Below are 16,670 nucleotides of genomic sequence, written 5' to 3' on the forward strand. Positions count from 1 at the left end.
CTGTAAATTAAAACTGAACGTTTCTTTTATATATACAATAAACATGACTTTCTAATTTATAATATTTAATCAATTTCATCAACGGCTGTAAAAAATGAGTTTCATGCGGAATTGACATCCGATCCATTACTATCTGTTTTAGATAGGAGCAGTTAGTTGGTAAACTAAATTTCAGTGGCGATGCTATGAAGATTGCATAGACGGCATACAATAAAAAACATATGCAGTCAGTACTTCATTCTACTATCCGCTCATATGTGGGTTTTGTGTATGTATTTGTGTGTGTGTGCCTATTTGGATGCTGAAATATAGAATCTCAACTTTTGCTCCCATTCGGTTGCAATGATAAGTTATGAAACCCTTAAGTGGACTCGACTGTTTGTTCATTCCCGCCCTGCGTTGCTTCAACTATAAACGCTGCTCTCCTGGTATGTTGCTCAAGTGATGCAACTTATGAGACAAACTGGGCGGCGGTGATGAGGTTGTAATTGTGCAATTGCACAGATAATACTCCACAAATATTTCCTCTGCGTTATACGATGTCGCAGTAAAAACGGACTGTGCCTCCCTCACATACTCCCAGACCGTTATGGTCTGACATCACGACCAGCAGATCTATGCAGAGCCCACGCTGACGGGGCTTTCCGTCGGACTAAATCCCCCTCCTGGTTGTTGGGGAAGGGTTGGCTGGTTAACGGGACGGGTCACCTCTTCTCTGCTCCGTTCACCTAATTAACATTCCAGCGTGGGACTGCGCAGCAGGGCCGCATCCCGAAATCCAGCACAGGCACGCCCGGTCCTCCACCAAAGCCCCGTCTTTCTCAAGCTCCATAAACACAGGCTCAGGTTGATGAGCTGTGAGGGGCCACGTCCTCGCCGCCGTCGCATGCTCACCCCCACTCTGCTGGGACGCGATCCACAACACTGAGCATGAGACTGGTCCATATTCTGAGACCTTGTGTGATTGTCATGGAAAAAAACCCTCACAGCCTGACAGCATGTACAGCACACACGGTTTCTTTTTTAGTAGCGATCATGACTCTCATTCAAAACGTGGAGATCTTGCATATCTGTGATGACTAGAAATGTATTTGTACGCAGTGATACTCAAATTCTGAGGCGGGCTTAGGGCCGGATGAAAAATGACACCTTCGAAAAAAACCTTTATTCAAGCTACGGGTCATGACCCCAAAAATGGCCGTTGGCCTTCCTCATGTTAGGATCCTACATGACAAGAGAGCTAGTAATTACAAAAAATGTCAACTTTTTTTACTCCTTATAATAAATCTCAGAGCAGTGGATTATATTTCTCTCTAAGTGCACAACCTCATAAAGTTGCAGAATCCTGTTTTTCCTGGATACGATCTTTATGAGATTGTATGCTATTAATTTATTTGATTTTTTTAATCTCCCCTCTCTAAGGTATTTTGAGATATGCTGGTGATAAGACACTACAAGCATAAATAGAGGAACTTGATGGGATTGTGTCCCTCCTACTTTATGACCGTGGTGGACAAAAGCAGGCGTACGAGCCGCCTCACGGTGTCATGGCGGCGGTGTCATGGCGGCGGTGTCATGGCGTGTGAATGAGATGACGCAACGCAGGTCAAGGAGGGAGCGCGCGTAACCTGTCAAGAGGTAAACCCAAAATTTACAACCGTCTCATTTCAGACCTGTCGTGCAAAATGCGACCCGTCTAGCCATCCGTTTTCTTGTCTGCGTCAGTGACGACTGCGGTCGGCTGCTCTGGTCCCACAACAAAGTCATAATCGCTGTCACCCGAGCCGCTCATCTGTTACCGTGGGCTCAATCCCTCTCTTATCCTCTTGCTCGCGTTTTTTTTTTCCTTTCTTTTCTACCATGTCGTCGCCTCTTCTCCATCCAAAATTAGCCCAGGCCCTGAGATGGGCCTAGAATAGGAGTGCTTGGTCCACCCCCTCCCCCTACTCCATACTGAGCCTCTTTAGGACCACAGCTGGAGCTGGCTCAAAGCGAGACAGAAGGAGAGCGAGGGCCGGACAACAAGTGTTATCGCCGACATCACCTGCTCCCTGTAAAGCAATTTGTTATGGAGTTGTCATTGTAAAATCCATAGCTTGTCCCGGGGTAAAGAAAGACAGGGTCACTTTTAATGAGGCTCTGAGTGTCCCTCCAAATCTAGATATGACATAACTGAAGGACCAACAGCTGGGATGTGTGTGTCTGTTTCTGCGCGCGACATAGAGTAAGAGTGGCGCTTGCCAGAAAGGACGCGACGGGGGCGTGAAGCCCGCAGCACATCAATATGTGTTGTAAAGTGGACACAGTTCTAGGCGTTTTGACAAAAAATAGTGTCGTCATTTCTTTATGACGAAAAAGTGCAGAGGCACAAACGCGCTATTCCATTCGCGGCCCATGCTGTGGTATTTTTAGGCAGCCACATTGTTACTGACCTCTATGGAGGTCTCTAACTAACACCCCTGGATTTGCACTGATTAAAATGACCTCACACTCTCACACACTGAGCGCCTCGTCAGCGTCGTTCTTTACCTGCTGGCCTCCCCCCTCCTTCCCACCCTCCCTCCCCCTTCTCCCACTGGGTGACCCACTGAAGTCACAAGGATACCGGCCACAAGTGTCCTTGAGGTGGGTCATGAGTTTCCACGTCGGCCCGATGAGACAAACCTGCTTCTGGATCGGGACCGTTGATATGAGCTGAACTACGAACACGCAGTCCGGTGGCATTACACGAGAGGTTCAAGTGCTTGGAAGTGGAGGGAGGAAGGGAGGGGGGGGGGGGGGGGGGGTATTTACTCGACCCACCCCGAGTCATATGGTATGAAGGCCACCTTTTAGAACGTATTATTCATCCTGGGAAAAGGACCCCATACTTCACATGCCAGCTATCCAGCAAGGCGTGTCACAAGTCAATCGCTATGTAAATGTGAGACGCTACGATGACCGCATGTGGAGTTGTATCTTTAAACCAGAGACAAGAGACACAAGTCTGGTTACAGACACAAATAAATTAGGACAATGGCTTCTCTCCACCCGTTTCCAACATCAAAATGAAATCCCATTACATACTGTATTTTATGTCAAATATTTGCTTTGTGCCAAATGTTTCCCTGTATCCTTCAGTCCGTTTTGGATATACAGTATAAATAATACAGTGTCATCATTGACAACGGCCATTTTTACACTTCCCAACAAAAAGGTGGCTGTCCATGCAGAATGCCAAGCGGACCGCACGGTGAGGTTTATGCTTCAATAGTTTATTAAAGCACAACATTGTTCATCTAACCTCTTTATTTTGCTCTCAAGGTGCACACCATCCATCTATTTAACTCTGAAATGTAGGATGAAACACACACGCACACACGTTTTGGTATCTGTATGTGAAGTCCTATTTCCAGATTCTTGTGTCAGAGAGGAGGTTGTGGTTCAGTCCTGTCAGAGTGGCACCTGGAAGTTGATTGATGTCTTTATTCACATTTTTCACATGTTAGAAGTGTTTTATTTGACCAAGTAGCGTCTTTCTGTTCCTCTGTGCAGTTTGGCTCTCATTATACATGTCTATTCTGTGCATACAGCAACTATTGCATGCTTCTCCAGCCATCTCTCCTCTGTTGGGCAGAGGTCTTCGTCGTATGTGGTATCTTGTGTTGTGCAGAAGGTAAAATGCTTTGATGCAAATGAATTTTAATTGATTTAAACAGAAATTTTAGACATAACTGTTGGACCAGCGAGCTAATGAAACAATGTCTGAAAAGCCCCATGGGAAGGATTACCCGTCTCTATAGAGACACTAAGTTCCTGTTAGCAGGAAAGCTTGACCCCTCATAGCTGAAGGCTTCCTCTGACCCAAAAGCAGACATCACGACCATACCTGCCTTTTTTTTCCATCGAAAACACCGATGGTTTAGGGTTTTCATTTGTATCGATGTGATTTATAATCCCTGCGAGTAAATATTTATATATTTAACATGAATGCCCGAGGAGGCTCTTTGGTTCAGTTGCACAACTTCCAGACATGAAGTGTGTTATGCACAGTCCGGGTTATGAACTCCATATTCCTAGAGAACTACTCTACAATAAAATATGCTGCACAAAAACAAATAAAGTCCATTGGAAAATATTGCACAATTCTTTCAGAGACGCAATTCTCTCAGAGACACGATAGGCCATAAATATAACAATGAATATTGTGCAGGACTAAGTTGAAATGGTTGTCGCGAAATGGCAACAAGTTGGACGCATTGCTCTGTAGATATCCCAGGCAGGATTACTTTCCATCAACCTAAATATATACATCTCCTGCCCTGCTGTCTGTTGGTCTACATACCGCTATTTGTCATTTTCAGACAAAGGGGTGTGGGGGGGGGGGGGGGGGCGGAGGGAGGGAGGCGGGGGTCACAGACAGCTGACGCACTGGAGCGCAGCGCTGCGCGTTGCGGTGCGCATCTTCATTCCCGTCTGCAGGGAGGAAAAAGGTGCACGTCACGCCTGTCCCCATCCACGGACACGGTTTCTTCCACTTGACGCGCCTCTCTGATTGAAGAGACTTCGCCATCATCGCATTACAGCATCGCCCCCCTCCCCTCCCCCCACCCCCTCTCCTCCTTAGCAGCTTTCATGCTGTTACATTCAGTGCGCAACAACTGAGGAGAAAAGTTGCAATCTATAGCTGATACAAGACTGCTGGAGCCATCTGAGCGCGGAGGACTTATTCTGCTCCCAAGAACCGCCGCCGCTGCTGAATATGATGGATACAGACGGAGCATCTGCATGGCTTTATTAAACGTGGACCGGTGAAGTTTCTTTTTTTTTTAAAAAAAAAAGCATGTTCCTTCCCGCGTGAAGCTCTTTTTGTTCCCAGATGATGGACAGCAGACAAGCCTCAAGGACTCTCGCACCTGGTCGTGCAGCTTCTGCCAACACATGAAGAAGGGGGGGACCATGTTGTTTTATCTGATGAAAGCTCGGAGCGGGGCAGACAGCAGCAGGACTATGGGGAGCAGACACGAGACGAAAGGCCAACAACACTCCAAACCCATCAAGAAAATTTACTTCGTTTTGATTTTGCTCCTGCTCTTCTTCACACCCAGGGTGGATTCGTCGTGGTGGTGAGTGAGCGCGCTCAAGCGCGTCTGCTGAGGTTTCAAATCACGCGCACGGTGCATTTGTTCATTAGATGCACATCTATATGAAACTAAAAAGCCCAAGTGGAGTTATGGAAAAGTTCCTAGAATGGAGTTTGGATGTGAGCGTAACAAAAAGCGTGTCTTTAACGCTCAAAGTTTACCATGAACTCATGTGTTTTCCTCTGTCAGGTAGAAAGATGGAACCGATCCTAATTGTCACACATGATCTGAAACTTTCATCTTGATAAAAGACACATTGTTTTTTTTAAATGCATTTTTATTTTAGTCAAACATTGACATCCTGTATAAAAGGTCAAAGGTAAAACATTCATTTTTGGTCACCTCTGCATGGGAATTTTGTTCTTGTATTTTTTTTTTGAACATCAATGCAAAGTGAAATGTTTGGCACAGTAATGTGTGTCATGTGTTTATCAAGATTAATGGTGTGTGTGTGTGTGGGGGGGGGGGGGGCTCTCCCCTATTCATCCATCTTGCTCGAAGCAAGTGGCAGGTGCTGTCACTGGTGCATGAATAAATGCCCCTTGATGATAATTCTCTTGAGGTTTTAAATGCTCGGAGGTGAAGAAAAAAAAACATGGAGGTATAAGCACCCCCTCATCCCACCCACCTGAAATAGTTGGTCTCATGCATCAGCCACGCTTACAGAAATTGAACTTGACGTGCTTTCCACTTTATATTTAACCAACCAGAGATGTTCTAATTCTACATGTTCTATGTGCAGCCCTGCAGCCCATAACAATTAGCCTCTGTTTTACAGATGGATTTAGATTAAAAAATGTCCCCTTTGTAAATAAGGAGGTGAGTTGTAATTTCCCAAGAGAGCCAAAAACATACGTTATCCTATTTTCCATTGGGCAATAATCCCTTATGCAAATATATTATGAAATAAAAACCTGTGATCAAATCACTGAGAAATTCCAGAGGAACTGAGAGAGACACAGAGCAGCAGAGTCTTGGAAGCGTTGTGTCCAGATGATTAATACGTATTTAATCCTGGTTGGTATTGTTAGGGCCTATTTTTAACCATTGCGATAATTTAGATGAGCACCATGTGTGTTGCTGCACAGGACCCCTCTTTCCTCTGGCTTTCTCCGTGTGTGTCCTCTTGGAGACAGTCAGGGGTCTTTTGGCACCGCCGGCATGCGCAACACACAATAAACACAAGTAGTGCCTCTGCTCTGCTTTACTGCTCAGGCAGATAGTCGCAGTCAGAACGGGACCGGGAGAGCCATAACGGGAGTGGAAAATGCCTGTTACGTCCGTCCTTTCTGTCTCAGTGGCCAGGCGACACAAATGTGGCTGCGATTAGGGCCTATAATGATATCCGGATGGAGAGTGGAGCGTTCAGGCTTAGGTGGGTGGAGAGGGAGGGGGGGGGGGTTGATCTGTCTGGCTGGGGGGGAAAAAGCCTGAGCGGTCACTTGCACTGTAGATGACTGTCCTCTGTTGATAAGAGAGCCCCCCCCCCCCCCCCCCAGTGTCACAATACCACCAAGCATGTGATCCACCCTTTTAAGAGTTGCCACAAAGTACGGGATTATGTCTGAATGGAGCAGGAAGCAAAGGGCCGTCACAGGGAAAGAGATGCTTTCCACTGAACGTGAGGAATTTCATAATCTCTTCTACGTCCTGAATATTGGAGTCTCGAGAAGACATGGGGTGTGGGGGTGAAGAAATGGAGGCGCGCTAGCGGGAGTCCGATCGGTAATCTCGATTGAGAGGACAACTTTGACATTTTGACGAACTAATAACTTTATTTGCTTCCTCGCCGGGAGCTTGATGAGAAGTTGTGTGTCTCTTGTCTGTTCTCGAGATATAAAAGCTACAAGCAGCGGCCGGCTAATGTAGCTTAGCATGAAGACCGGTGACAGCCGGCCAAGCTCAGTCCAAAAATAACAAAATACACCGACAATCATCTCTACATTTATCGAACAAATAGTAATCTTGTTTGATTACAAAATAAAAGTGTAAAAAAAAAGTGAAATGTACACTTTAAGGAACCGTTGGGTGGTGAGTTTGGCGGCTCATAGTTTTGGCTTGTTCTTGGTCAGGATGAGGAACTGGTCCCTCCCAAACACCAAGTTGAAGTTTTTAGGAATTTATGACTTATTCAATATCTCCCAGTCTCCCGGTCAACAAGCCATTGGCAAAATGTCTGCAAAATTGCCATTGCTGACAGTAATATTTAAATAAAATATTACCCCTCATACAACTTATTCAGCTATTCAAAAAGCGATGCACCTCGTTTGTTTGCGTCTGTATTTACTCGTCACGGACCACGACAAACGTATAGCGCAGCAAAACTAGCCAAATTAGTCTTTTTATTGGCACCAACAAAAAGTTAGCAACGTGGCTAACCCGTTTTGCCCGAACGCTGAGGTGACCCTTGATGACATCATTATGGGTCACCTTTCTCACACTTGGCACGTGGCCAAGTTGTCGCCTCACCGGATGAACAAGCGCGACAGAGGGCCCCTCTAACTCTAACTCACCCCCCCCCCGTGTCTGCAGGTACATCGGGGCGCTGGGTGCTCGGGTGATCTGCGACAACATTCCCGGCCTGGTGAACAAGCAGCGGCAGCTGTGCCAGCGCCACCCGGACCTGATGCAGTCCATCGGCGAGGGCGCCAAGGAGTGGATCAAGGAGTGCCAGCACCAGTTCAGACACCACCGCTGGAACTGCAGCACGCTGGACCGGGACCACACTGTGTTTGGCAGGGTGATGCTAAGAAGTGAGTGTCTGCACATGTGTGACAGGGGGGCTTCTATCTGTGTGGTTCCTTGTGCGTGCGTGACAGTGCTTGTTTATGCCAGAGACACTCAAGTTAATCATCCTCGTAAAATGCCTCGGCGGTTACCAGATAAGCACAGAATTAATAGGTGTCTTATTAAATCAACTTTGTCCTAGAAGACAAACAGAAAGAGAAAGTGTTGATTTTTCGTCTTCTCTCCACCTTCTCTGGAATGAGAGAAGATTGGGAAAGTGGATGTTCTCCGAAAACAAGTAGCAGATCGAGAGATCCACACTGGTGATGTATAAACAGTAATAGGAGATGTAAATATTTGGGTAGATGTCTCTGGCAGCCAGACAAAGCTTTACTCCCTGACATATCGCCTGTGTTCTGCTTCATTGCGTGAGCAGGAATGAGAACAGGAGGTGGGTGGGAAAGCCAGACCAAATAACCCCCAAAATCTCCTCTTGTCTGAAATGAAAACACAGCCCAGTGACGGAGAAAGCTGCCATCTGTGCAGAATTAAAAAAAAAAAAAAAGGTGAAAGGAGAGCGAGAGGGACTGCGATGGTAAAGTTTAACGTTGCTTCTACTCCTGTCTGGACCATCCACCATAAATGGAATGATTTTTGTGCTCCTGCTGTCAGCGAGATACTGGAGAGAGGTGGCTTTACTGTGCATGAACACAGCGAGCTCGGCCACTAAAAGAGGCGCTTGAGTCTTAGCAAAGACTTGGCGTGGTTTCCGTTATGTTTACGACTCAGTCAAATAAAAAGTATCAGTAAGAAAATATGCAAGTAAATTAAAATAGAAAATAATAACTTATTTCCTGAAGGATTTCATGACGACAGCTCTCTTTGCTGTGTGTCCCCCCGCTCCCCCCCAGGCAGCCGCGAGGCGGCGTTCGTGTACGCGATCTCTTCAGCGGGCGTGGTCTACGCCATCACCAGGGCCTGCAGTCAGGGGGAGCTAAAGATCTGCAACTGCGACGGCCACAAGAGAGGGCGAGCGAGCGACGAGCGGGGCAATTTCGACTGGGGCGGTTGCAGCGACAACATCAACTATGGCACCAAATTTGCCAAGGCGTTCGTCGACGCTCGAGAGAGGATGGTGAAAGACGCTCAAGCCCTGATGAACCTGCACAACAACCGGTGCGGGCGGATGGTGAGCAGCGGGGGTTACGTTGGGACTAGTTATGTGGGAGGCCTCGGTGGTTTCAGGTTGAGAATTTATTTATTTATTATTTAAAAAAAGCTCAGTTTTGATGCCTTTTCATGTACTCTGGCCTCATTAAAACACACACACACACACACTGGCTCCTTAAAACACACATACACCTATTTATACATACACACACACACACACATATTGGCTAATGCCCACAACCATGCTGGAGATAAATAGTCACTATTATAATTCATAGGTCAATTTCTTACCATTCCTTCTCATTGTGAGTCACTGCGCATCGACTGTTAGATCCTCCCCGCCCCTATACGCACACATTTATGTTTTTTTGCTATCGCACACATATTTTAGTTGAGCTTCACAGCAATTATAAATCGGAGCTATGCTCAAAACATATGGGGCTTCAACACCAGTCTATGTCGCAGTGGAGCGACTTATTTCTGTACGTATAAGTGTCCCACTGAAGATTATGAGAGACAGTAGTATATTTCACCAGAATTAACATCCTTATGTATAAGGGACACGATAATATCCCTTTAATACGCGCACACTCCAGCATACATTATGAATGAGCTGTCACCGGTAGATTTAGTACATAACTCACTAGGAACATAACTCAAAGTAAACTCCAGGCAGAGTGAAGAAGCGCTGAACACCTCCATCATGCCACGGGCAACATCGTAGGCTTAACACCCTGTCACCTTTGACCTCTGCTCCAGGCAGTGAAGCGCTTTATGAAGCTGGAGTGCAAGTGTCACGGGGTCAGCGGCTCCTGTTCTCTGAGGACCTGCTGGCTGGCGATGTCCGACTTCCGGCGAACGGGAGACTACCTCCGCAAGAAGTACAACACGGCCATCGAGGTGACGATGAACCAGGACGGGACGGGCTTCATGGTGGCCGACAAGGACTTCAAGGGAAGCACCAAGAATGAGTTGGTGTATGTCGAGACCTCACCGAATTACTGTCTCACGGACCGCTCAGCAGGTGAGGGAATAATTGAGGGATTAGGTTTTTGTCATTGTGGAGTTTCAATATTGTTTCTTTAAATAATGAAAACGTGTATGCACGTGAATAAAAAGGGGGAAATAAAGACTGTGAGACAGTGGTGGCTGTACATATACAAAATGACACGCTACTCCTTTAAAAAGGGTCAGTTACCTCAAATTACAATCCTTCTGGTATTTCGCCCTGCTTCAGTTTTAAGAGGTTGTGTGCTCAGAAATCCAATAAATTGGTATTTACACAAAAACATAACATCAACAAACAATGTTGGATTAGGAAGCGTTGCATTTGTTTCGTAAGAATTGTGACCAAGATATGTACCGAGACACTTTAAAGTCAAGAAATGAACTTGTCGGGTCTCTCTGGTGGACACTCTACCTAAACGTTTCTAAATTTAAATATATATATGTGTATATTTTTTGGTCCATTTTCAATCAACATATAAACCAATATCGCCAAATGCACTGGCCCAGACAATGTATTGCTCGGGCTCTATTTTTTTTAGTTTCCCCACCAGAATTCTGCCATCTTTGCAGCACATGATAGTTGATCAGCCCTAAAAGCACCAACATGTATCTGATAAAGTCAACAGACTAAGTCGACATAACGTCCCGAGTAGATGATTGGCTATGAACAGCCAAACTCATTTAGAAACTATTGTAAGCTTTTGTATTGTGTATTTGGGCGGCGCTCTAGGAAGCAGTGTCTGTTGTATGGCTTTTATTCTATTCTACAGTTTAGGCGCAAGACAATCCCACCGCTGCCACCAATGTAGCCGAGGGTTTATCTTGCGCCTATGCTGTATGATAATAAGAAAAATAAGAACACGATGCTTCGTTCGTTCAGCCAAACCGGCAACTTCTTTATTCTCGTCTTTTTTCCCCCCGAAACATTTCTCCGCACCTCTCTTTCTGTTTTCCCCCTTCAGAATAAAAGCCATTCAAGATACACTCAAACACTGCTTCCTAGAGCGTCGCCCAAATACACAATACAAAAGCTTACACTCTTATATGTGGTAGATCGTAGCGGGCCGACATTGGCTAAAATCAAGTATATTGTGAAGAAACGAGTCGAACAGGTGGCTGTTCCTGCGTCACTTAGAGGAGCTATGAGAATCAGAGACTCGTCCACTGGAGGCTTGCATTCCTTCGCAGCTTAACGTTCAACGATTTGACCTTTAACATCCCCTTTAATTCCTGGTGTTTGCTTTACCTTGTTAAGCTCTGTCTCTCTTCTCAATAGAGCGTGAAGGAGTTCACTCGCTCACTGCTAATGGGTTAGGTGAGATAGCGCAGGGCATCAGTGAGGAGGGCATGATGGGACGACCAGATTCTCCCACTCCTCGTCGCCGTTAGCTTGGTTGCAGCGTGACAACTGATGGTAATGAAGGTGTGTTCGCTTAGAGGAAAAAGGCTGTCTTTCCTTGTTAAAAGGTGATCTTAAAAAGAAGTTTATCACCCTCCTCACCACTAATCTCCATTGTATAGGAATTCATAGCCTAAGGATACATGAAGGCTTATTTTTCAAATCCTTCCTTTGGTCAGTATTGGGCTCCACTCCCTAGAGCCCGAGGGGAATATCTCCTTTTATCCTCGTTTCTTTACTTCGGGGATGCTCTGTTATTAGACATGGCATCTGATCTCAGGCTTACAATTTACACCCGGGTACGTGGACACTTTTGTGTTTGTCTCCGAGACTATTTTGTCAGTGCGTCTGGAAGCCAACACCCTGCCGAGAAGTGTGGAAAAAAAAAAAAAAAACGTTTCAGTTTTCAGCATCAAAATATTCATTGTGGTGTTCAGAGGTGGTCAACTGCCAAGATTAGCAGTTCTGGACATCGGCAGTATGTCATCACTGGAGGTTCTCCAAAGAGGAATTAAGTTGAGCTGAAATGTGACTAGCACCAACAACCACTGAAGAAGAACGGTGACTACAGCGTTACAGTATGCGCAACAGAAAAGGTGCGCGACGCTCACACTTAAAAAACAATTTATAATTCCTTTAAAGCCGCACTTATCACTATTTCTGTATCACCACTGGATCAAATATTGATGTGTAATGCATCACAATCGTCTTGGGCAGTGCTAAGCAGACATGCAGAGGTGGTACACTTGCAAAACAGATAGCGGAAAGGGAGGCCAATGGCAGCTTGTACCCGCAAAAAATGTAAATAGCAAGATCAAATGTTCGCAATTGAGTCAAAACAATAAGTATGCAACTGCAGCTCTTCCACAATATCATTTCTGGTTGGTTAACATGGTGTCAAGGTAAGGCTGCAATCATGGTTTTACTTCTATTCTTCATACTTTTATTAATATGAGAACATGAAACTTATATAAACAACACCTTCATTTTCCTATGTAGCATTCATTTTTTCAACTAGAAAAGTGTGTTCATGTGTTGTCAAAGGTTGCGAACCAAACGAGTGACCAAATGATTTACTCTCCAACACAAATATTGAATACTTCTCATTCCAGGCTCCTTGGGTACAGCAGGCCGAGTGTGCAACAAGTCCTCCAGAGGCACAGACGGCTGCGAGGTCATGTGCTGTGGGCGGGGCTACGACACCACGCGTGTCAAACGCGTCACCAAGTGCGAGTGCAAGTTCAAGTGGTGCTGCGCCGTGGAGTGCAGCCACTGCGAGGACTTGGTGGACGTTCACACCTGCAAGCCGCACAAGCGTCCCGATTGGCTGGACATCACCTAACGAGGAGACCCGACCAATCCCACGTCCTCAATAACTTGCTCGCGAATGACTGCAATTTATTATGGGATATAGAATTGGGATCTCTTTATTGTCATACCTCTCTGGCTTTTTGATCCTTCGACACTTCATGAAGCAGAGATTTCACAGACTTTGATGCTAAACTGGAAATTAGGCCCAGTTATGGATTGTGTGCTCCTTTGACAAGTGTTTCGAAGAATTTGTTGAGCTTTTTTAAGACAAACGTTGAATCTTTGATACAAAACGGCTGAATATATTGTATAGTTTTGTTGTAAAAGCACCCTTGTTTGAAGCAGAGATAGGTGATGTCCGCTTGTTTGATAGTATGTTAAGATGGTGTGAGCACATGATATCCTGCTCATGCTGATGATCATATTTACAGTAATATTTAGCTTGAAGAGAGAATGAAAGATATGGAGAAATATTTGGAGATATTGTATAAACACTGACACTATCATTCAAAATGATATCATTGGACTGCAACAAACTCATTTAAAATACAAAAAAAGACAAATGCTGCTAATGAGTGCAACTCTAACAAACCAGCAAAAGGTCGGAGGGAGCTTTCTGCTCGAATAAGATCACATATTCACGCTGTGAACCGGAAGGAACCGCACACAGAAGGAGCAAGAAAAGACGGTGAGTTAAAGAGGACGCACACTTGCTGCATTTGAAGCAAAATTTGAGCAGGTTCACGGGGTAAAAAACAACAGGAACAATGAAGCGGCATCTGGACTTTGGAGTGGCGTCTGAAAGAGTTCCACTTTTCATACAGGATCCCACATATTTTGTCTGTGAACACATTCTAGCTGTGCTTCCTTATGGAGAACTTTATCATTTCTACCTCTGGCTCTTGGTTTTAATTGTTTGTTTCACCGCTATTCCGACAGCTTCAGGCAACTGTCCTCAGACCGTGTTCAAAGAGACAATAGAACTGCGTAACCCACCGCAAAAAAACACACACCAGGTACATTTCAATTAATGCGTCAAAAATGTAACGTTGTCTGTCGGCCATTCAAATACATGCAGCTGCACATTCTGTGTAGATTACTGAACAGCTTCAGCTGATGATAGTCATGCAGGACGATATCTTTGAGGTGATGGACTCCAAAGTTGTCAAATCCAGTGCAATAATAACCCAAACTGCTGTGCAGTGATTTGTGGTCTGATACATCCTAAAACTCACAGATTTATAATATAAAATGGACCCACCTAAATCTTATACCATCAGTAAAGGGTTGTAATGGTATACCTGGGGTGTACCACGATATAAAAATGTATCATTGTAATGTCACATTTGCTCATTTGTGGAATTGAAAAACCTGACACAACTGAGCTTGTTTGTGAGGTAAGGTTGGGCACCTACAGTATTTAATATTGTATTATATATACACAGTAATTGCTAACAATAAGACATTGTAAAAGCGTACAGCTGATGTTTTCTTTTCATTTAACATCCTATAGTGCTGCCAACATTAAACTCCAATCATAAAATATATTATAGTAACATACCATCTTCTAAATCAGTTTTTTTATTTTGTTTATTGAAATTCAATTATCTTTCCTTAAAGGGCCATTGTAAACACTACTATAAATATTCATCATAAAAATGTAATACCGTGTATCGCCATACCTTAATATTGTGATATTTTCTAAAAATGGCCTACCATTGCAACCTAATCAGTACCTTTAACAGGAAGCTACCACAGCAGCTGTTTTTGATCTGAACACCTGGTTATCCATCGGGCCTGCAGCTTTTGTTATTTGCCATAATTTACCTACTTCTAGTCTCTCTTGGCCATGTTCGTTTCTTGTTTTTTCATCCACCACTCATGTCTCTATTTTGATGGCAGTAAACTTCAGAATGCTATTAACATGTTTAAAAAATCTTACAGTATTTTACTCAGATGACGTAAAATGCTCCTTCCCTCAAACTTGATGGCTTGAGAATGTACATTTAAAAAAAACATTCATATGCTGCTAAATTGTCGGAGATCTTAACTAAAAATGAACAGCTAGATATGTACTGTAACGCTGAAGAACCTAATTATATGGGAAAATATTAAAACACAAGTTTCCGTTTAAAAGAGTTAATATTTGTATGAAAACCCCATTTCAAAAAACAGTTATTGTCATACTCTCTGTATGCTTCATAGTGCCGAGTTGCATCTGAAGGTTATGCAGCTAAGTTGCTAAAAAGCCAGCACAGCATGTTTCCCCCGTCATTGCATTGTGACAGAATATTTTTACAATGCAATCTTTTGCAACTGCGCTTTAAGTCCTTTGTGCGCATATTCACTGGCTCCGACTGGTTTGTGAGGACTGAAGTATTTCATGAAACTGGGCCAAGACGTTGCAGAAGGAGCAGTGAAGTAGCTGTGGAGCCTGAATTTGACTTTTTCAACATCTGGTAATGCAGCCAGACATCGTCTTCGGCCACTGGAGACACAACCCTCAGAGGGGCGTTATAGATCTAAATGACTCTGACAACAAGCTGTTGATGCCGAGGGTCCACTAATTTTTGGAAGTCCACGTAATGAAGGGGGGAGGAGGAGTCGAAACAAAGTGCTTTGAGCCAAGCCAAATGACACGCCGTGTTAAACGTTCACAAGTCAAAAGTTAATTGCGAGCAAAAAGAGCCTGTTTTGAATGTAAATGAAGAGCATGTTGGCTGTGTTTTTCTTAAAGATTAGAAAAGGTGTATACGATACTGCGGGGGGAGGCCGACCTGGGTCTGTGGTTGCTCTGGCTCTCAAAAGTTAATATTTCCATTCCCCAGCTCAATTGAACGGGATAAAGCAAAAACAGACAACTTAAATCCATTATGAAATGTTACATTTTATTCCTGCTGATCTGCATACTATGAACTCATGGAGAGGTTGAGGCTGAATGTCATACTGACTGTACCGGAGGTCGCTGGGATATTCACAGCTCCAGCATCGCATTCAAAGATTGGAATATTCTTTTGTAGATGTATTGTAACTTTACATTTTAGCCAATGTAAACACATATTTATACTTCAGCAGGAGATGTCTTATTTTTACACCCGAGTCAAGCTTTTTCTTGTCCTGCGCTGGGTGCAACAGTGTCCTAAATTGTATAACTGTCTTGGGAGGTATTTATACCTTAGAAATGCAAGTCCGAAAATACCTTTCTGGCTCTATATTAAACCGTGTTGATCCCCCCTTGTCACTCCTATTAGAGGTCTTTCCTTCTCTTACAGCTCAGTTGGTCTCCTGTGTTTTAGCCATGATTTAGTTAAATGGCAGGGAGAGGATGAAGATATTGCAACCAACGATGTTGCTGTTTTAATGTTCATTCCATCTCCAAAGTTGAAATAAACCCATCTTGAAGGAAATCAAAGGACTGTCTTTGAGAAGTAGGTTTTTGTCAAGCAATTAGCTAAGCTGTGCACGCACAGAGTGGATTAATACTACTTTGCTGGTGTTTAACTCTGTCATAGTATCCCTGGAGCTTTGTCCCCCACAATGTGCGATCCAGTTGAACTCTGTAAAAATAACAGGAGAGGCATGGCAGGCATCCTCTGTCATCATAGCGATATCAAATGGGCATCTCAATTTGACAACATTTCAGGGCTAAAATTGGCCCGGGGGAAAGACTAACAGTGTGGTCCACACGGATGTTTCACATTCAGGGAAGCCAGGGGAGAGGAATGTTGTAATCCATGCTTACAAACTGTAATGAGTCAAGAACGATTCAGTGTTGTGTCAGTCTCACACTAAACATGTTTAATATTCCCCTTGAACTTGTCCGACTGATTCAAAACACTGATGCATATCTATGATGTACAGCAATATGGGAAATATGTTGATTTGTGTATACGTTGTGAAATTGTTGCTCGCTAGAATATTTAGGGAAAGTG

At 44.3% G+C, this 16,670-nt stretch overlaps 1 protein-coding gene across 1 annotated transcript; it reads left to right on the forward strand.

Moving 5' to 3' along the window:
• Positions 1 to 4,830: 4,830 nt before the first annotated feature.
• On the forward strand, positions 4,831 to 12,769 carry LOC137795945 (protein Wnt-2b-A-like). Its single transcript, XM_068593541.1, has 5 exons — positions 4,831 to 5,105; positions 7,656 to 7,876; positions 8,762 to 9,039; positions 9,780 to 10,044; positions 12,540 to 12,769. The coding sequence occupies exons 1-5, from the start codon at positions 4,921 to 4,923 to the stop codon at positions 12,767 to 12,769; spliced, it is 1,179 nt and encodes a 392-aa protein (XP_068449642.1). The 5' UTR covers positions 4,831 to 4,920.
• The last annotated feature ends 3,901 nt before the right edge of the window (positions 12,770 to 16,670 follow it).

This window comes from Clinocottus analis, unplaced genomic scaffold (assembly GCF_023055335.1).
Source record: "Clinocottus analis isolate CAN_PGR_092001 unplaced genomic scaffold, fCliAna1.0.p SCAF_3, whole genome shotgun sequence".
Classification (NCBI taxonomy): Eukaryota; Metazoa; Chordata; class Actinopteri; order Perciformes; family Cottidae; genus Clinocottus; species Clinocottus analis.